Source organism: Cetorhinus maximus, chromosome 21 (assembly GCF_964194155.1).
Source record: "Cetorhinus maximus chromosome 21, sCetMax3.hap1.1, whole genome shotgun sequence".
NCBI lineage: Eukaryota > Metazoa > Chordata > Chondrichthyes > Lamniformes > Cetorhinidae > Cetorhinus > Cetorhinus maximus.
In genome coordinates this window covers 7,004,812-7,026,022 of record NC_135899.1, presented here as the reverse complement: position 1 = coordinate 7,026,022, position 21,211 = coordinate 7,004,812, and the positions used below count along the sequence as shown (strand labels likewise).

At 45.7% G+C, this 21,211-nt stretch overlaps 2 protein-coding genes across 2 annotated transcripts; both read right to left on the bottom strand.

Annotated features, from left to right (window-relative positions):
• Positions 1–1,593: 1,593 nt before the first annotated feature.
• LOC144695321 (tumor necrosis factor-like) lies at positions 1,594–5,800 on the bottom strand. The gene is made up of 4 exons (XM_078566223.1): positions 5,472–5,800; positions 3,072–3,129; positions 2,897–2,959; positions 1,594–2,198 (listed from the first exon to the last, which is right to left on the bottom strand). The coding sequence occupies exons 1-4, from the start codon at positions 5,646–5,648 to the stop codon at positions 1,759–1,761; spliced, it is 738 nt and encodes a 245-aa protein (XP_078422349.1). The 5' UTR covers positions 5,649–5,800; the 3' UTR covers positions 1,594–1,758.
• A 7,433-nt stretch (positions 5,801–13,233) lies between these two features.
• Positions 13,234–17,771, bottom strand: LOC144695436 (lymphotoxin-alpha-like). Its single transcript, XM_078566324.1, has 5 exons — positions 17,595–17,771; positions 17,295–17,420; positions 16,627–16,669; positions 15,940–16,005; positions 13,234–13,649 (listed from the first exon to the last, which is right to left on the bottom strand). Exons 1-5 carry the CDS (start codon positions 17,769–17,771, stop codon positions 13,234–13,236), a joined length of 828 nt encoding a protein of 275 aa, XP_078422450.1.
• Positions 17,772–21,211: the final 3,440 nt, after the last annotated feature.

The following is a 21,211-nucleotide window of genomic DNA, read 5'->3' as shown; positions in this document are numbered from 1 at the left end:
TGGGAGGTGTAAATTCTTCTGCAGCCTATTTTAAATATGCAAAGTTGACACATTTACACGCAGTTCCTTTCTGCGCTATTCTGAGGCAGCAGTTAACCCACATGGCTGATGACTTTTTCAACCAGCACCTTCAGTATCATTCTACTGTCTACCAAACTCTTTACCCAGTCAGCTAAACAATAAAGCTTGCCAGTTACAGCTTGAATTTGAAGAAGATCAGGTCATTTGGTGGTTATGATACTAGGACCAGCAATCCAGCACTGTCAAAGCTCACTCTTCAGAACTTGAGTTCAGTTCAAAATAAAAGCCAGAGATATATATAAAAAACAAAAGCTGGCCACAGTAAAAGTGACAATTTAGCTGTCAGTGTGTCGTAAAAACTGGGCTTGTGATCATCCTTTAGAGAAGGAAAGCTACTGCCCCCTATCCTGTCTGGCCTAAATGTCACCCCAGCTCCTCTCCATTCAATAAGATCAACCAACTATTTTTTTTAACTCGTTCGTGGGATGTGGGTGTCGCTGGCTAGGCCAGCATTTATTGCCCATCCCTAATTGCCCTTGTTCAGGGGCATTTTTAAGAGTCAGCCACATTGGCTGTGGGTCTGGAGTCACATTTAGGCTGGACCAGGTGAGGACAGCAGATTTCCTTCCCTAAAGGAACTTGGCTGACTTGAGCAAGCCATTCAGTGTAACAAGTCATTTCGGCTGAAAAAGGTGGCCCAAAATAAATCCAGCTGTGCCCGCGCGCTGGGAATATCTTCTAACAGTTCGGCAAATGCACTTTGCGAGGACGAGTTTTCCATTCACTCGCCTCAGTTCCTGGGACATGTTCAGAAATTCCAACGGTACAAATTAATAGATGGAAAATCGTGGATTTGGGGGGCCCCCCCAAAATCTGCTCTTGGCCTGTGCCAGGAGCTGTGGAGTGAAAGATTTCTGACCAGTGATTAATACTGGGGACTTTCCCAAGCAATGAAGCAGTACAAGTTACATTCAAAATTAAACATAAATGAATAAATAAAATATAACACCATTAAAAATGATACATCGTGTAATAAATTATAATTCTATTTAAGGAAGGGTGTAAATGCATTAGAAGCAGTTCGGGGAAGGTTTACCAGACTAAGGGTGAGGAGAGGGAAGTGAGGGGGTGCAGCAGTAGGGTGAGCAGGGGGCAGGTGGGTCAGAGTTTGGATCAGTTCTTGGTTCTGCTATGTTACACCTCTCCTCTTAACCCTCTCTGTTCAGTGGAAAACAACACCAGCATCTCCAGTGACTACTCTAATCCATCAGGGGTAACGTAATTAACACTCGAGGGTGCACTGAGGAATCTTCCGGTGGTCCCTGGGCCTAAAGGCCTCCCCGCAAATATTTATGCCAAGTGTCAGTTTGATCAGAGCTGGTAAAGAGAGGGGCGATGAAGATTTTTCTCTTTCTAAACTGCCTCATCCAATGTCAAGCGTCAGCCTTCATTCCTGTCCCAAAGTCGATGGTAACTTCGCAAAACCAAGAGCTGATCCAAACTCTGACCCCTGCTCATCCTGTTGCCGCACCCCCTCACTTCCCCCTCCTCACCCTTGCCCTCCGTCCCCCCCTCCTCCACACTCCAGTCTCCAGGCTCAGCTATTCCAGGCTCCCACATGGCTCTATCCATTAATGTTTTCTTTTGTCCGCATTGCTCATTACGTGGACCTGGGGGCTTGGGGTTGGTGGTGGGTGGGGGAGGGTGGGTGTGGGTGGTTTAGAGATGAAAAGCCCTTCACAAAGCAAATAACCCAAAGTAGGTCTTCCCTACTTCAGTGTTTACATAACGCACTGAGTTCTCACTGACCCCGGAGAAGATGCGATCGCCCTCCAAGAACTCAAATATGGCTCCCTGGTAGATCGTCTTGTACCAGGGGTCCCCTGGCCGAGGACCATGTGTTGGCGGAGGTCTGCATTGGACCGGGTGGCAGACGGACTTCACTGCACTGAGCAAGGTTGTCCTGTCTCCGTAGGAAGCTGAGAGCTTGGCGAGCTCGTGGCTCATGTAGATGGTCTTGTCCTTACAGCTATCACTATAGAAGACCACCTGGGTGTAGACAAAGTACTGACCAGGGGTCTTGATGACGAGACTGTTGTCCTTGAATTCCACACCACTAGGGAGGCTTTCTGTGTTTTGCCAGGTCACTCTCTTCTCTCCTTTTGTTTTTCGGGAGGCTGAGGAGGGGAAGAACAGAAGGTCGGGATGAAAATTTAAAGCGAGGATATAAAGAGGTAACCAGCCCAGCTGTTTTCTCTAAACCCATTCTTTTCTCACTCTCTATAAATTGCCAGGCATGTCCATGCTTTCAGCTACTGTTTAGGGAGTGCACTCCCTGTCTCAATGGAATGAGAGTACTTTACCTGTGCCGAGGCAGAGCATTTCAGCAGTACAGGCAGAGACCGCTGCTCTGTACAGGCACAAACAGGTTCACATGTACAAGCAAAAATTGCTTCACCTATCCAGAGAGCGAGTGTATCACCCATCCAGGCAGAGATGTGTTCACCTGTATAGGGAGAGATTTTTTCACCTGTCCAAGCAGAGAGTGTTTTTTTCCTGTACAGGCGGAGAGTGTTTCATATATACAGACAGAAACTGGTTCACGTGTACAAGTGGAGTATGTTTCAGCTGGGCAGGCAAAGATTGTTTCACCTGCAGAGATGGAGAGTTTTTCTCCTGTACAGGCAAAGACAGTACTGGCGGAGAGTATACACCTGCACAAGCAGAAAGTGTTCAATTGTACAAGCAGAGAGCGTTCACCTGTTATTGATAGGAGACGGGCTTATTTAATGCAGGTGGTTTCTTCCAGGGTGGGTGAGCCCACCCTGCCCCGGAAAATTCAGCCCAATGTCTTTATATAGAGCCAGCCACCTACCTGTCAGATGGACCGTGATCTTCTCTGGTCCTCTCCCTATCACTTTCATGAGGCTAGGCAGCTCTAGAAAGGAAAAATGGAGCTCTCAGTCTGATCAGCTGGTGAATCACCAATATTATACCATTGCAGTGAAACTGACAAGAGGTGAAAGTGACCACGAGAGGGGGGAACTCACCATCATTAAGAGGGTCTGCTAGCAAGTATCTCTCACCCTTTACGATCAGAGCTGTTTTCTACAGAAACAAACAAGAACATGTCTTCAAATCCCTATGTGGCCTCATGCCCCCCCCACCCTGCCCCCCCCCACAACAACAACTTGCATTTATATAGCACCTTTAACGTAGTAAAATATCCCAAGGCCCTTCACCAATCCATGATAGACACCGAGTCACGTAAGGAGATTCTAGGACAGGCAAAGAGTTAAGGTTTCAAGGGACATCTTAAAGGATGAATGAGGGGTAGAGATGTTTTGGGAGGGAATTCTAGTTCGACTGTGGGCCACCAGTCCTGGAAGGACTAAACTGAGTGCAAGGGGCCAGACATTGGAGAAGCATAGATATCTTAGAGGGTTGTAGTCTTGGAGGAGTCTGTAGAGAGAGAGGGAGGGATAAGGCCACAGAGGAATTTGAAAACAAAGATGATACATTTAAAATCAAAGCTTTGTTGGACAAGGAGCTAATGTAGATCAGTGAGCACAGGGGGTGATGGATGAATGGGACTCAGTGTGAGTTAAGACACGGGCAGCAGAGTTTTGGAGGAGCTCAGATTTATGGCATTGGTCCCCATGAACCAACTATCCAGTGCCTACTCCAGGAAAAGAGGATGCAGCCTTGAATTAACTCTTACATTCCATCTGCAGACGCTCAGCAATAACCTGAACTTGTACTAATCTGAAAGTCTATTGCAGCAGAACTGCCTAACCCAACTTGAACAATTACTTGAAGACCCCACCTATTAGTACAGGTTACTGACACCAAAAGGAGAACAGATCAGTACAAAACCCAGACCATGGGATCCTACTCCATGCTACTCCCCATGCTGGGAGATTGAGAAGCAGATCTGGTCATTGACAAGATTGTTTCCCAGCTTGCTAAATTCACATTATCTGCCTCAGAGCTATGCAGAGATGACACACTGGTTTCTATGTGTGTGGGAACTTTACTTACAAGAGTTTTATCCAATGCTTTAAAATGTCTGCTGCATGCTTTGAGCTCTTAGCTTCCAGCTCCTTCCAACAGCTTGCTACAATTTGTTTACTTTTCTAAATAAGCACACACAGGCTTACCTAATCAAGCACATTGAGAATTAATGGTAAACAGACTCACATAATCAAACGCAGAACAATTGAACATGACACAGTCTGTTAAGGGAAAGGCTCACCAATCTGGCATGGGAAGGCAATGTGTCAGTAGGGTGGACATGTCGGTCAACCTATGGCGGGAGTGCAGGAGGAGGGGACAGCACCTGGTGGTGGGAGGTCAAGAAATCGCCAAGATTATAAGAACTAATCAGAGTTGGCAAGATATAGGCCATCCCTAAATGCTCTGACTCATTTTAAAGGCAAATCAGAGATACCTATAATGAGTCTGAATGATACACTGCCCATCCATTAATTACTTATTGACTTCTTCTGGTGGGTGGGTGGCTGGTGGGGAGTTTGCAATTCTCTTTATTAATAAGCTCACGGCTGGTTAGGAAGGAGGAAAACCTGCAAGTGGAACCTGCTTTAGATAGTTAAAGGCACAAGCTAAATCCAAGGGGGCAACAGCAGACTTACAGGCAGATTAAATAAAACACAGGCAGCTTGAACCCAGGTTGTTGTGAACACCGAGGTACAGTAAAGGAGAACTGAATTATTTGCAGAATTGCTTCTACCATGTTGATTTACCAAGCTCAGCTCTTGCCTGCAAGGGTGGTAGAGGCAGAAACTCTCAGTGCATTTAAAAAAACATTGGGATATGCTCCTGAAGTGCTGGAAACTGTAGAGTTACTGTGCAAGAACTGGAAACTGAAGGATTAGGCTGGATAACTCTTTTACATTAAGCACAGACATGATGGGCTGAATGGCCTCCTTCTGTGCTGTAGGTTTTTTACATTTCTATGTTTCTATGTAAATTGGGCAGCTGATTTACTGTCACTTATTTCATACCCATCCCACAACCCACATCCCACAAACTCAAGATCTATCTCAAAAGTCGAGCAAATAGCTCCTATCAGATTAATTACATTAATCATAAAATAACATAGAAAGAACACATTAATCTCGTTTACAGCTGAGCAGATATCCATTTAGAGATGCATCTATCAGCTTACCCAGAGACAAAACAAGACAGGTCCGGAGATGAAAAGATAGCGACTTGTGAGCAAGAAACTTCTTGCCTGAAGTGAGCTATTGGCTATTCACATCTTGTTAAAACAACATATTTTCATACAAGACCAAACAACAGGGGAGGGGGAACGAAAGAAAGACAGAAATAGAGAGAAAGAGGGAAAACATAGAGAGCACAAGGAAGGTTAAAAAGGGCGTTGGTAAAGACTAAACTAGGTTATTTTTCTCTTCGATAAATCTGCCCACCTGTTTTGATGGTATAACTCCAAGTTGACAGAGGAGCAGGTACGCAGTGAAAGTCACTGAGCCAAGGACAGCAATCACGCAGAAAGCCCGGCCAAGGAAACAGCTCTTAACGCCAGTCTGCTTCTCGCCACACTCTCCACCCGCCTCAGCAGCTAACAGTGTGTGCTTGCTGCTCATGCCTGCAGGCTGCTTGACAGACAAGTACAGTGAGTGTGGCCTGGGTGTTGTAAGCAGTGCTCCCACTTGTTCTTGCCACTGCCTGGAGCAGAAGCTCTATTTAAAGTCGGCTATTGGAAAACCCCTGGATGACGGGGTTTTCCAACAGCCAGAGGAAATGGAAAATAATGGAAGCCGCTTTTGTAAACATGGTTCATGACGCCTACTTTGTTAAGATGAATCCAGGATTCCTTTCCTCCAGATCCCCACCCATCCCCCACCCCACCCCAATTCCTCTGCTAATGGTGCCAACTCTCCGCTGTGGTCACGTTGAATGCACAATGCTGACTCTTAGGGGGATGGGGGGAGGCGGTGATATCGTGGCATTGTCATTGGATTAGTATTCCAGAGGCCCGGGGTAATGCTCAGGTCCTGAATCCCACCACAGCAGATGGTGGAAATTTAAATTCAATAAAAATCTGGAATGACTGTGAGGATATTGCTGATTGCTGTAAAAATCCATCTGGTTCACTAATGTCCTTTTCCTGGTCTGGCCTACATGTGACTCCAGATCCACAGCAATGTGGTTGACTCTTAAATGCCCTCTGAACAAGTGCAATTAGGGATGGGCAATAAATGCTGGCCTAGCCAGCGACGCCAACATCCCATGAAAGGTTAAAGAGAAGTAATCCATTCAATTAATCAGTCCTTGCCATTGAGACTGAGCAGTTTTGAAGTGTAACTATTGTTGTAGCATAAGGAACACAGCATCTACACAGCAAGCTCCCACAAACAGCAGTGCCAGAATGACCAAATCATTTATTTTAACAATGTTGGTTAAGGGGAACATATTGGAAAGGGCTTGCATTGATCTGATACCTTATTAAATCTCTGATAAATGTTAATTTTCACATTCAGTGAAGTACTTTGAAGTAAAGTGAAGGTAATTATGTAGGATTAGCAACTGCAAGCAGGAATGCAGGCGTACTATTGGGTTTCATACCGCGAGTTCTCCTGTCGACCCAGGCAAAGCTCTGCTTTTAGCCTTAGCTATTCTGAGCTGAGAGGCTTTTTCATCCTTGGCTCTGGCAAGAACTGGATGATATTGAACTGGGCTTTCTGTTGTACGAATGGGATAACACTTTGGATTTATATAACACTTTGACAAGTAACACATTCCAAGTGCCTCCCTGGCACTGAACCTCATAAGGCTATATTGGGGTAGGTGGCCAAAAGATTTGTCAAAGACGTAGATTTTAAAGAGTGTCTTAAAGGAGGAAAGAGAAGTCGAGAGTCAAAGGGATGAGGAAGAGAATTCCAGAGTTTGGGCCCCAGGCGGCTCAAGATGCAGCCACCAGTGAAGGTGTGATTAAAATTGGGGACGCTGAAGAGGCCAGAATTCAGGGAGCACAGATACCTTGGAGGGTTTTAGGGTGAAAGGTTACAGAGATAAGGAGACAAGAGGCCATGGAGGGATTTGAAAACGAGGATGAGAATTTGAAGATGATGGTGTTGCCAGACTGGGAGCCAATAAGAGCACAGTGGGTGATGGGTGAATGGGACTTGGTGTCTGCTATGAAATGGGGCAGCAGAGTTTTGAAATGGCCCAAGTTTATGGGAGATGCTCGACAAACCCCGAGTATTTGGTGCTATTGGCAGGCATTAGAATCACAGCCTCAGGCTGTGGTTCCAATGGAACTTCAGGCCCAAGACGGAAAACTGCCAAACCATGGAATACTCTCGTTCCACCGGACCACTTCTAGGTTTGAGAAATTCCATCTGTGCAACGGCACTGTGGGAAAATAGTCCATGTGATAACTGAACACAGTCATATCAACTTGATCCTCCCTCTGCTATTTAAGGAAATCCACCTGAAAAAGGTTGACACCTCCTTGAAAACAGCAGGAGGAGGAATCTTGCGCACCCTTCCAAATCCTCAGGCCTAGGGGGAGTGTTACCGGAGCATAGGCAATGGTGGAATCAGTTATACTACTCAACCCCCTCCCCCAACCTCCCAAGAATGTCAGAACACTTTGATGGAGCCATCCCTTATTGATAGGCTTAAATAAGCACAGTCATGGCTCTGTTAACAAAGGAGATAATCTCCAAATTAAATTTTACTGAAATAATGTGATTCACCATGAGGTAATGCTGATTATGTAATTATGTTTTCCAAGATTGCTGCTTTCCGCACTGTGTGTTGCAAACTCATTGCATTGAATCACCTCACAGCTGAAACCATTAGAGTTGCAGCAAAAATAATTTGTGTTTGCCACTTCTCAAATTAACCTTTCCATCAAACTGTTCCAGTACATCCACAACACTAGTACCTGCCCAGCTATGTGGAAAATTTCTCAAGTATGTCCTGTACACTAAAAGCAGGACAAATCCAACCCAGCCAATTACCGCCTCATCAGCCTACTCTCCACCATCAGTAAAGTAATGGAAGGGGTCATCAACAGTGCTATCAAGTGGCACTTGCTTAGCAATAACCTACTCACTGATGCCTAATTTGGGTTCCGCCAGGGCCACTCAGCTCCTGACCTCATTACAGCCTTGGTTCAAACATGGACAAAAGACCTGAATTCCCGAGGTGAGGTGAGAGTGAGAGCCCTTGACATCAAGGTCACATTTGACTGAGTGTAGCAAAACTGGAGTCAATGGGAATCAGGGGGAAAACTCTCCACTGGTTGGAATCATACCTAGCACAAAGGAAAATGGTTGTGGTTGTTGGAGGTCAGTCATCTCAGCTCCAGCACATCACTGCAGGAATTCCTTAGGGTAGTGTCCTTGGTCCAACCATCTTCAGTTGCTTCATCAATGACCTTCCTTCCATCATAAGGTCAGAAGTGGGGATGTTCGCTGTTGTTTGCACAATGTTCAGTACCATTCGCGACTCCTCAGATACTGAAGCAGTCCATGTCCAAATGCAGCAAGACCTGGGTAATATCCAGGCTTGGGTTGACATGTGGCAAGTAACATTTGCGCCACACAAGTGCCAGGCAATGAACATCTCTAACAAGAGAGAACATAAACATCTCCACCTAATCATGACATTTTAATGATCATGTACCTGGACCCTCAATTCTCTTTGGACTTCCCTGTTTCTAGCTTTTCACCATTTAGAAATAGCCTGTTCCCTCCTTTTTGGTTCAAAGTGGATGATCTCAAATCTTTCGACATTGAAAGCCATTGGCCACCGTTTTGCTCGTTCACTTTTTTAAAATTTCATTCACAGAATGTGTGCGTTGCTGGCTGGGCCAGCATTTATTGCCCATCCCCAATTGCCATTGGTGGTGGTGAGCTGCCTTCTTGAACCGCTACAGTCCATGTGGTGTAGGTCCACCCACAGTGCTGTGAGGGAGGGAGTTCCAGGATTTTGACCCAGCGACAGTGAAGGAACGGCGATATATTTCCAAGTCAGGATGGTGTGTGACTTACAGGAGAACATCCAGGTGGTGGTGTTCCCATCAATCTGCTGCCCTTGTCCTTCTAGATTGTAGAGGCTGTGGGTTTGGAAGGTGCTGTCTAAGGAGCCTCAGTGGGTTTCTGTACCGCATCTTATAGATGGTACACACTGCTGCTACTGATCATCATTGGATGGGGTTCCAATCAAGTGGGCTGCTTTGTCCTGGATGGTGTGAAGCTTCTTGAGCATTGTTGGAGCTGCACTCATCCAGACAAGTAGCTAGTATTCCATCACACTCCTGACTTGTGAGCTGGTAGACAAGCTTTAGGGAGTCAGGAGGTGAGTTACTGGCTGCAGGATTCCTGGGGCAGAATTTTACCGTCGGCGAGTGGGTCGAGGGCGGGGCCAGCTGACCGAAGCGTAAAATGATGGGCGGAACTCCCGACATCTCCGCGCCTCATTTAAATTATCAGGAAGGTGGGGGCGCAGCAAAATCAGCTGTGGGCCCGCTGACCTGTTAATGGCCAATTGAGGCCACTGACAGGATCATTTAAACAATTAAAGGACCTGCCCGTCCAACCTTAAGGTTGGTGGGTCGGCCAGGAGCCCCGGTGGGGAATAGAGAAAACATGAAACCTCATCCAGCAGCGGGATGAGATTTCATGCAGGGTTTTAAAAATTTTAAGAAAGTTATGGAAATTATGAACATGTCACATGAGGGGACATGTAAGGGATTTTTATTTTCTCTATTTTTAATATTTTTAAAAGTCGAGGCGATCTCCCTGAGTCTGCACTGAGCCTCAGGGAGATGTGTGCAGCCTCAGGGAGATGTGAGCTCTTTCGTGCGCATGCGCGATAAAGTGCACTCTTGACTTTAGGGAATTCCCCCCCGCACAGGGAGTGCATTGCACATCCCGGCGGACATCACGCTGGATGGGCCTTAATTGGCTTAGCTCAGCCCGCCCAACGAATGGAAAATTCAGCCCCTAGTCTTTGACCTGCTCTTGTAGCCACATAATTTATATAGCTAGCCCAGTTCAGTTTCTGGTCAATGGTAACCCCCAGGATGTTGATAGTGGGGGATTCAGCGATAGTAATGCCATTGAATGTCAAGGGGTGATAGTTAGATTCCCTCTTGTTGGGGATGGTCATTGCCTGGCACTTGTGTGGCGCAAATGTTACTTGCCACTTGTCAGCCCAAGCCTGGATATTGTCCAGGTCCTGCTGCATTTGGACATGGACTGCTCCTATTTCCTATGTTCTTATAACTCTGGGAGCTGGGGAAGAAGTAGTGAAAGCAAAATAAGCTTTGCTGCGATGAAGTTGCCATGGTCGCCACAAACCAATCAGGAGGCCAGGAGCAACTCGACACTCACATGATATTATGTTGTGTATAATGGAGGTATCACAAACAAGAGAAAAGTGACTTTATTTATAGCAAAATACTTTATTGAATAAAAAAATAAATAAATACAAGTCCCTATTATTAAATACATTCCAAAATAATATTCAGCTTCACAAGTTAAATCCAGGCGGCAGTCAAGATCGATTCAATCATGCAGACCATGTTTTAACATAAAACATGTCCCTTCACGCGCCACAACCATTGCTAATCTTTGGCCAGCTTGCACACCTGATCGAAAATGTTCAAGTTTTGCCCAGGTGAAAAGTTAAAAATATCCAAACACAAGTTGCCGATTGGATGCTCAGAATTCCAGATCATTTGTCGTTTTTCCATTTGGGATCCATTCCAAAGCGAACAGCCAGCGGAATAATCCATGCTTTGTGGAGTGACTTTCACTCTTACTGTTAAGAAGCTCATGTGTGGAGCCAAGGTCCATGGAGTCGGACATCTCCACCATGGAGAGAACCAGGAGAGGTGACCCCCAAACATGAATCCTATTGACTTCTAAAAAGAAGCAGGAAAGACTAAAACTTAGTTGTAAGCCCTGAGAAGGAATGATTCAAACCAGGTGATGGCAAGGTGAATGATGGGCATGGTAGTGGAGTGGTTGTGAGTTCAAATCCCACCAAGACTACTGGGGAACTTAAATTCAATTAATTAAATTCTTGAACAAAAAACTAGTCTCCATAATGGTGCCCATGGAAATCCTGGATTGTCATAACAATCCCATCTTGGTTCACTAAAGTCCTTTAGGGAAGAAAATTTGCCAATTTGACCGGGTCTGGCCTTTTCTTTATGATTTCAGACCAACACCAATGTGGTTGACTCCTGACTGCCCTCTGAAATGGCTGAGTAAGGCACTCGGTTATACTCAGGGATGCAGCTCACCACCACCTTCTCAAGGGCAGTGAGGATTAGACAATAAATGCTGGCCTAGCCACATCCCATGAATGAAAAATAAATCCTGATTTCAAAGCAGTGAAGATCAGATGAGGCGGAAGGTTGCAGAGGATGCTGTGTTTGGAGGAATGTTCTGATTTGTAATGGTCACAGAGAATGTTCTTTGATACCACAGTTAAAAAAGGAGAGAGAGAGAGACACACACACACATGTAAGAGGTAAAAGGATTGATGACTTATCAGGTGACAAGTGTGTGCTTGCATCATACCCAGGAGTGCAAGACGGTCTTCCCAGATATAGGTGTGCAGCATTAGATAGACTCGGGTTTCCCAGAGAGTGCGTAGCAACCAGACAGTGCATAGCAACCAGACGTTGACCAGTGCAATAGAGGCAAACGCGCAATGATAAGTGTGAGTTACATTCAGTTAACATTTTTTAAAAAACAGCATTCAGCAATAAATAAAGGATGATACCAGCTCACGTGAGGACAAAAAATAATTTACATTGTTATAAATACATTCTTGAGGCATCAGCCAACAGAAGATTTAGTGCCAATCACACACTGGACTGGCACATTGCCCAATAATTCTGAGATACCAGGCAGCTCATATACAGGTGAGACAGCCAGGCGGAGCCTCTCACCTGGCAGCTCCAGGCATTTGGTGATTAGTGTATCCCTGGGGGTATCAGTTTAAATAACATTTGTCATAAATTAAACCAGGGCTGGCTGAAGACAAACATGGATGCCTGGCACAGGCTTTCCAAACATTTGTTTGACACATCAGCTTATTTGGGTTTTGATTATTGCACACTTGTTTCCTTATGTGATCACAACAGGGGTCATCCACCTTTAGCATAAAGAATCCCAGGGACCACACAAGAAGGCCATTTGGCCCAACTGGTCCATGCAAGCCTCCTTCCACCCTTCTTCAGCCAATCCCATCACTATGTCCGTCCATTCCTTTCTCCCTTGTGTACTTATCTAGCTTCCTCTTAAATGCATCTATACCATTCACCTCAAACACTCCCCGTGCTAGCGAGTTCCACATTCTAACCGCTCTCTGGGTAACTCCTGAATTCCCTATTGGATTTATTAGTGACTCTCTTATATTTATGGCCTCTCGCTCTGATCTTACCTGCAAGTGGAAACATTTTCTCTACATCCGCCCCATTTGAAACCTTTCTTAATTTTAAAGACCTCTAGGAGGTGATCCCATTCTGACTGCCATACACTGGTAAAGGTTCAGGTCTGTGTCAGAGATGTGATGGGGGGCAGGGTAGGGAGGGGGTGCTCGTGGGTGGGGAGGAATGGAATTACTGGTCAGTGCTGCTTTACTTAACTGGTTCCTGAACTAATTCAGCCGTGGTATACGCAGCATTGTGGGAGAACTGCTTTGATAAGTACTTCCACTGAAAAAATGTTAACTCTCTGCTTGGTGTCATTGACTGAGTCCACCCGTTGCCATCTTGGATCAGAAAGGTCATGACCCACGCAACGCCTGCAAGGTGTGCAGCGGGGGTAGGGGAGGTGCTGTGAACAGGTGCTGGAAAAATAATTACTCTGATGGTGGCTGGTCATTATCACAGTGCTGTGTTTTGTGGGACCGTGCTGTGCATAAATTGGCTCCATCGATTCCCATATCACAACTATGACCACTTTTCTGAAGTACTGGGGTGTGTCGGGGTTATAAAAGGTGCTGTGTGCGAGTTCTTGCTGTAAAGCCATTTGCACCCATTTCGTGTGGGACCCTTTGAGCCAATAAATCCCAATTGACCTGGGCTGAGTTGGAACCCGGCTGCCAGAGCCCCAACTCACCAAACTTCACAAACCATTGCACCCTGCTGGCCAACAACAACAAGAAAAACATCAAAAACAAGAGCGAAAAGATTCCTCACAAAGCAAATATTCCAAAGAAGGTCTTGCCCTCTGTCTTGTCCAGGTACTTGGCCACATTCGCTGGGACCCGAGAGAAGATCCTGTCCCCGGCCTCAAAGTCAAAGATGGCGCCCTGGTAGGAGGTCTTGTACCAGGGGTCGTCGTGGTGACCGTGGTGGCAGACCGACTTGGTGGCCTTCAGCAGGATGGTCTCTTCTGGATAAGCCAAGGAGAGCTTGTGCATGTCATGACTCAGGAAGATAGTGCTCTCCTCACACTGGCTATAATAGAAAACTACCTGGGTGTAGATGAAGTAGAAGCCAGTCTTCTTGATCAGCAGACTGTTGTTGGAGAACTCAATTCCGGAGGAGAACGCAATGCCGGATTCCTCTTGCCAAGTCAGTTCATCGGACTCTCCCTTGATGGGATCAGCTGAGAGAGAAAGAGAGAGAGAGAGAGAGAACACAAGCGTAAGTATATGATCATCAGTCTATCTTTCCCTTTTTCCCCCATGATAGGGGTGGGGAAGGCAGACAATTTATACAGTCCTGGAAGTGAGGGGGATGGTTTGAAACATTGAGAGATGGAAGATTCCCAAAATCCAGGCACTCAGTGTCTTATCATAACCCTTACATTGACCTGAAACATTAACTCTCACTATCTCTCCATCAATGTTGCCTGACCTGCTGAGTGCTTCCAGCATGTTGTATTTTGATTTCAGTTTTCCTGAATCCCCAGTATTTCACTCATATTGAGTAGGAGTGTCTGGTTAAGTTGTGACCTGCCCATTGGATAGGGTAGGGCACCCTCTGTCTGCTAACCATGTGCCACAATGGCAGAAGATCGCCCTCTCCTGGACAGATGTCAGTCTAACATGATTGAAATGGTCCATTTTTTTTTCACTCTCTCCATCCTCAAACTCGGGCTCCTTTCTTCACCTCTCTCTTTCTCTTAAAACTAAGCATTACATATGCCGTACAGTGCAGAAACAGGCCATTGAATGCAACTGGTCCATGCCAAGTACCCAATGGATCACTGTCTAGTTCTAAATTAAGGCCCTAGGTTGGCCTTTGTTTTATTCATTCACAGGATGTGAGTATCATTGGCTGGGCCAGCATTTAGTGCCCATCCCTAATTGCCCTTGAGAAGGTGGTGGTGAGCTGCCTTCTTGAACTGTTGCAGTCCATGTGGTGTAGGTACATCCACAGTGCTCTTAGGGAGGGAGTTCCAGGGCTTTGACCCAGTGACAGTGAAGGAATGGCGATATATTTCCAAGTCAGGATGGTGAGTGACTTGGAGGGGAACCTCCAGGTAGCGGTGTTCCCATGTGTCTGCTGGGACAATCCCCAGTTAGCTCTGAAGAGTCACATGGACTGGAAGCTCTGTTAACTCTGTTTCTCTCTCTACAGATGCTGCCAGACCTACTGAGTTCTTCCAGCATTTTATGTTTTTGCCCCAGTTCGCTGGTCTCAGTACAAAGCTAATTCCTGGCTTCCTACTCCTGATTGCTATCCAGCCCCCTCAGTGTCTGTGAGGGAAGGCTGGCTTGGAAACAGCTATGACATCCCTAGAAGTCAAATCATCTGATAAAACTCATTGTTTTGGTGCACACACAGGCCCTTGTATTGTTGGACAAGAACCACTCCAGAGGGAGCTTTTAGGGAGGGTTGTTGGGGAACGGGTGCAGGGAGTAGAAAACTGGACAGAGGGTATAAGACTTAGAAATTCAAAATCTATTCAAAATTAGATGCACAAAAACCTCTTTCACCTTTGCAGGGTCTGACAGACAATTCAATGTATTTATGTTCACCTTACGCTTACGTCGAATTTTATATTCCTACCTCACAGGTCCATGTCAGTACTTCTCCTCCCACCTTTACCTCACCATGTCCTTCTGTTGCTTTCTCCCTCATGCACTTCTCAAACTTCCACTTAATCACATCCATACGATTAACCTCAACCACCCTCATGCGGTAACAAGTTCCACATTCTCACCACTCCCTGGGTAAAGAGGTTTCTGCTGAGATTCTTATTGTGTTTATTAGGGACTATTTTATATTTATGACCTGTGGTTCTGGTCCACCCCCACGAGTGGAAACGTCTTCTCTCTTGAAGCCTTTCAGGATTTTAAATTACATTACTGCAGTGACTACACTTCAAAAGTACCCCAATGCCTGTAAAGTACTTTGGGGCATGGTAGAATCGGAGAATCAGAGATTGGTTACAGCATGGAAGACCATTCAGCCCATTGTGTCCATGCTGGCTCCCTGAAGGAGCAAAGGTTCTAAAAACGCTATATAAATGCAATTTTATTCATTAAAAAAGGTGATCTATCTGCTCAGCCCTCATGTCTTCTCTTTTCCATAGGTTTGTAGTTACAAATAAAGTAGGTTCACAGTACATCAGGCTTAAATATACCCCAGCCTGGTTCAAGAGCTCTCAGAGCCTTCTTGCTCAGTGTAGTTCAGTGAACAGTAGAGGGCAGTTGGTGCCAATGAGAGAATTCAGAGAGGGAGGGAGAGGGACCCAGATACCACAAAAGGGTAAAGAGTAACACCAGGATGTTAAAGTCTAACAGCGTCTGAGGTTAACATTCTGCGGTTACAGTAAGGACACATTAAAAGATTTGGTCTGCTTCTTTGCTGCCCTGTAGTATACATCATTATGTAAAATAATTAATCATCTTTTGGTAGTCTGCTAAATATCAACAATAGGCTGGTACCTGTCAAGTGAGCTGCAATTCTTCCCCTTGGGTCATTTCCCACCTGCTTCCTGAGATGATGCAAACCTGGAAATGGAAAAGACGGGGATTCTCAGTCACTATTGTAACACACACCGACTGAAAACTGACTGACAGTGAGAGGGAGACAGAGAGAGAAATACATTCACATGTGCCAACACAGACTGAGGAAGCGAGAAAGAGAGAGACAGAGAGACGGAGAGGCAGGGAGGGATGCTCCCAGAGAGAGAAGTAGACAGAGAGATAAAGACAGCAGAGACAGGCAGGCAGACACAGAGACAGGCAGAGAGACAGGCGGAGAGACAAGCAGAGAGAGACAGGGAGAGACAGACAGATGGGGAGAGGCAGACGAGATGGGGAGAGGCAGACGAGATGGGGAGAGGCAGACGAGATGGGGAGAGGCAGGCATGTTCAGAGAGTGAGACAGAGAGAAAGAGAGAAAGCAAGCAAGACAGGGGGAGACAGAGCAAGACAGAGAAAATGAGCAAGATACAAACAGATACAGAGAGGGAGAGAACGCACACAAGACAGCTGTAGAGACAGAGGGAGACACATGGAATCAGGGACACAAAGGAAGAGACAGAGAACATGGAGAGAGTCACACACAAACAGGAGCTGAGACACACAAAGACAGGTACAAACAGAGGGACAGAGACAGAGAGCACTTACCACCGTTAGCAGACAGATCCTCAGCTCCCCTCACTGCTGTTTTCTGCAGAAGGTAACAGACAGACTTTGAGATTAAACATTCCGAGTGAAGCTTCAAAATTCCTACAGATCAGGGTGGACACTCAGGGATAGGGGGATCAGTCTTAGTCTGCAGCAGGAGCTATGGTATTGTCTGCCCATCGTACTCCCTGGTCAATACTGGGTCTCACGGACCTCAATACAGCCCAACATGGAACTGGGTGTACAATAGGCCGATAACACAAAACTGTCCAAATTGTATCCCCCAATTTGTTCCTATGATTGCTGTATCCGTGCTTTAACTGGAGTCGCTGTGCCCACTAAAATAGACAGGAGCAAGCTTTAGTTACAATGGTGGACAATGGCACCAAAATGTAACCATCTGGTAACATCACCAACAATAACTTCACAACCAGCAGCGTCCAGATGGTCACCCTGAGGTGCCAGGGTATTCAGAGCTCAGAGGATCAATGACTGGCTCACTAACCCGGGCACCGCTTTACCTCGGTGACTAACAAGGCGAAAATCGGGGCGGGGGCCAGTTTTGCGCTGGAAATTTGCGCCTCTCTCTGCCTTTCCGCCTCTGGCGAGGCACTGGGAATTGGGAATTGGAAATTTGGCAGCGTGCCAGACCAATCACTGCCCCTAACGTGTGGCTGGGGAGCAACCGGCGGCAGCCGAGCGTCCTCGGAGTTCGGCGCAACAATGGGCGCAATTTCGGCGTAACGCGGGGCGGCGAGCAGAGAAATTAGCAAGAAATTCCCACCACGCCAGCCCTAAATTCACGCGGAACGAAATAAAATGCAAGACAATCGTCCACCTTCAACTGCAGGGAGAGTACCCGAGGCAACGAGACTTAATGTCTTCAGTTGAAAAAAAAAGTGGAGCATGAAAGAGGAACTACACCAAAAAGAAATGAGAGGAACTTAAAATAAATCTGGTTTACTTACTCGGTTTGCATCTGGGGGTCCAATCGGACAGAATAGGAGGTAGAAAGACACAGACACAAAAACCAGAACTGCAATGGTGCAGCAAAGTTTAAGCAAGCGGCTGCCTTGATGTCCTGTCTCTCCCACTGCAATCTCCCTGCCATTCTCAAGGTCTGGTAACATCTTTTGGTTGCTCATGGTCTCCACAGTTCCGCTTCAGGGGGTTGTCTCTCTGTCTCTCAAGTTGCATCTGGGCTCCGACGCTGAAGCTGCGAAGTATTTGAAGCAGCTCATGGGAATTACCCAGCTCAGCCTCCGAGAATGGGGCTGTGCATAAATTACACAGAAAAAAGAGAGAGTGAGAGAGATTGAGAGATAAGCAGACGGGGTTTGAGAGAGAGAGAGAGAGTCGCACACACAGATCAAGAAATTAAAAGAAAACAGGTTTAGATGTGAATATAAAAGTTTATTTTTTTTAAGGTATTGGGGTATTCCCCCCACCCCATTTTATTCACAACTTCGTATTTTATTCACATTTTCCAAAGTGAAAGTTAATGAAATCATTGATAAGAAATAGGATGATCCATCCATTTCCAGGATAGTGCAAAAGGAACTATTTGTTTTTTTTACCAATCTATAGATCTGGAGGATTAATGGATCCAGTCTAAAAGGGAGGAAGTCAGATTTTATGAACTTTTCTTTCCCAAAATATAAACAAAGGACAACCGGAAGGGAAGGAATGATTCAAACGAGGGGAGGGAGCAGTACGTGGTTAGAATGTGGTTCAAGTTGGGAACACATTGCAAGCATCCACACAAACGGATCCAAGCTGGTACTAAATGGGTTAACTCCTTCCCTATTCCCAGGCATTGTAAGGAATTCAATCCAATTCCTCCTCAAATCGTACGAAATTGGAATAGGATTGGCTGCACAGCTCCTCAAGACTCCTCTGCTATGCAATAAAATCATGGCTGACCCTTCATCTCAACTCCACCCTCCCGCTCTATTGCCACATCCATTCATTCACTTCTACTGATCTTTGTCATGAGTACACTCAACAACTGAGAAACCAAACGCTCTGGGGTGGAGGATTCCAACCATTCGCAACCCTCTGAGAGAAGAAATTACTCCTCACCTCGGTTCTCAATGTCTGTCCCCTCACCTTGAGATGATACCCCTTCATTCTGGACAGAGTTCTCCAGGCAGGGGAACAGCCTCTCAGTATCTAACCCATCATGCCCTCTGAGAATCTTATATGATTCAAAGAGGGCATCTCTCATTGTTCTGAATTCCAGCAAGTATAGACCCATTCTAGTCAATCCCTCCTCATTAGACAGCCCTGTCATCGCAGAGATTAACCTAGTGAATCTTCATTACAATCCTTATAAGGCATGTATGCCCAATCATTGTACAGAATTCAGTTTAAATCCATCCTATTCCCAGTCATTGAACAGCATCCAATGAGTCTCTCCCAATCCCTCCAATTATATTCAGTTTCAGTGCACTAAACCCCATTGCGTCTTTTCCAGTGTATCGAATTCCAGGGAATTAAAGAGTTTTTCCTGCTGACTCCCAATGTACAGAATTTCCCCAATCCCCAATTGAGCGGTGTCCATGGTGTTTCAGTTTGACCCTTCCTTGCCCTGCCTTTTGGGCTGTTTTGCTCAGAGTTTATGTCTGAATGGATTTTTCAGACAACCAGTGCCACAAAAGCTTGTCAGTTTCATTATTCTAGGATTTGACCCTAAGGCTGTAACTTAATTCTGTTATGACATTCTATAGCGCAGTCGGGGGTCTGCATCTCACAGGACGATATATTTGCTGACCAATCGCCATAGGTAACATGTGAACACTCCTTTCGTTACTTCAATTTATGTGCCATTAAGCCTAGTCAACTATCTTATGCTCTGTCTCATTTTTCAAAAAAATCATTCACGGGATGTGGGCTTCACTGGCTGGGCCAGCATTAATTGCCCATCCCTAGTTGCTCTTGAGGAGGCAGTGGTGAGCTGCCTTCTTGAACTGCTGCAGTCCATGTGGTGTAGGTACACAGTGCTGTTAGGGAGGGAGTTGCAGGATTTCGACCCAGCGACAGTGAAGGAATGGCGATATATTTCCAAGTCAGGATGGTGAGTGGCTTGGAGGGGAACTTCCTGATGGTGGTGTTCCTATCTATCTGCTGCCCTTGTCCTTCTAGGTGGTAATGGTTGTGTCTTTGGAAGGTGCTGTCCAAGGAGCCTTGGTAAATTCCTGCAGTGTTTATCTATCTGAGTAAGCTATTTATTTGTCAGCTTGCCATGGATGAGTGTTTTCGCGGGTGAGTTAGAAGGTTGAAGCCCCACTATGAGACCTGAACACAGTAAGACTTCAGCGATGTAGTTGATGAGCGCTGCCTTGTACCCTGTTACAGTCATAAAAAGCTCTTGTCAAAACCGATATAGAGTACTGAGTTGAATGGGCCTATCCTCCATGGAATTTAGAAGAATGAAAGATGTTCTCATTGCATTATATATGATTCTGAGAGGCCTGTACAGTTCTGAGCACCAAAGCCCAGGAGGGATATATTGCTCTTAGAGTGGGTGTGAGCACAGATTCCCCAGAATAATAGCTAAACATGATTAAATTACAAATCTGCACAGTCTGTCTTGTATTCTCCTGCATGTAAGAAGTTATCTAACTTCTTGATCATGTGTCTCACATGATCAAGAGATCTGGAGGAGAAGCTCGAGATAAGCTATTTCCTCTGGTGTGGGGGGATGGTGGGGTGGGGAAGTTCAGCAGTTTCACTGCTCAGTCACCGAGGAAAGGACACATCTAGAGCTAGTCTTTCCTTAACATAAGTTTATTCACAAAACCCAGAGACAGACTCCCTGTTCCTCCTTCCCAGGTGAAAACCAGTTCTTAAGAATAGTGCCCTAAGCTTTCTGCAATTGGTCTCAGTTGCTCTCACTCACAACGAGAGCATCACTTCATTGGGACCAGATGCAACAGTAACATCCAGAATAAAGGGACATAATCTTAATTAGGAATGAGGCCCTCAGGGCATGGGGGCGGGCTTTATCACACTAAGGGTAATGGTAATCTGGACCAATCTCCCCCAAGAAGTTGTTGAAGCTAGGGGTTCATATGAAAATGTTTAAACTGAGATGGATAGAGTTTTGGTGGCTGAGGGGTATTGAGGAATATGGAACCGAGATAGCTAAATGGAGTTAAGGTACAGATCAGCCATGACTGAACTGAACTCAGGAGATCTGATCAGCATGTTCAGCGCTCTGGATAAATGATCAACAAATTATTTCCACTGCGAGTGAGTGGGTGAAGAGGGGGAAATAGATATAATTTCAGTGAAAGAGAAAAGGATTTTTTTCTGGAGGGGGCAGAGAGCTGTTTGGAGTCGGAATTTCCAATCAGAAAAACGGAACTACATTTAAGGAGCTCAATACATATTTCAAGCACAGAAATTTGATAGAAATGGGACTAAGGGGAGAATTAATCCAGAAAGCCAAGCTGAGCACAATGAGCAGAACTGCCTAGTTTACAGTACAGCAGGAGACTATCTAACCTGTTGTGCTTACTCCCACCTCCCCACTTTTTGCCTGTAACCCATTGAGTTCCTGATCCTCAAAAAACTTGTACCA

What these genes read in the sequence shown, in the direction of transcription:
- LOC144695321 (XM_078566223.1), bottom strand. Translation starts at nt 5,648, where the DNA reads ATGAGCAGCAAGCACACACTGTTAGCTGCTGAGGCGGGTGGAGAGTGT. An exon ending in AGCAGACCCTCTTAATGATG is followed by an intron (nt 2,960 to 3,071) that starts GTGAGTTCCCCC and finishes TTTCCTTTCTAG; the next exon opens with AGCTGCCTAGCCTCATGAAA. An exon ending in GATCACGGTCCATCTGACAG is followed by an intron (nt 2,199 to 2,896) that starts GTAGGTGGCTGG and finishes TCCCCTCCTCAG; the next exon opens with CCTCCCGAAAAACAAAAGGA.
- LOC144695436 (XM_078566324.1), bottom strand. Translation starts at nt 17,771, where the DNA reads ATGAGCAACCAAAAGATGTTACCAGACCTTGAGAATGGCAGGGAGATT. An exon ending in GACCCCCAGATGCAAACCGA is followed by an intron (nt 17,421 to 17,594) that starts GTAAGTAAACCA and finishes GCGTGAATTTAG; the next exon opens with GGCTGGCGTGGTGGGAATTT. An exon ending in AATTGCAGCTCACTTGACAG is followed by an intron (nt 13,650 to 15,939) that starts GTACCAGCCTAT and finishes TTTCTCTCTCAG; the next exon opens with CTGATCCCATCAAGGGAGAG.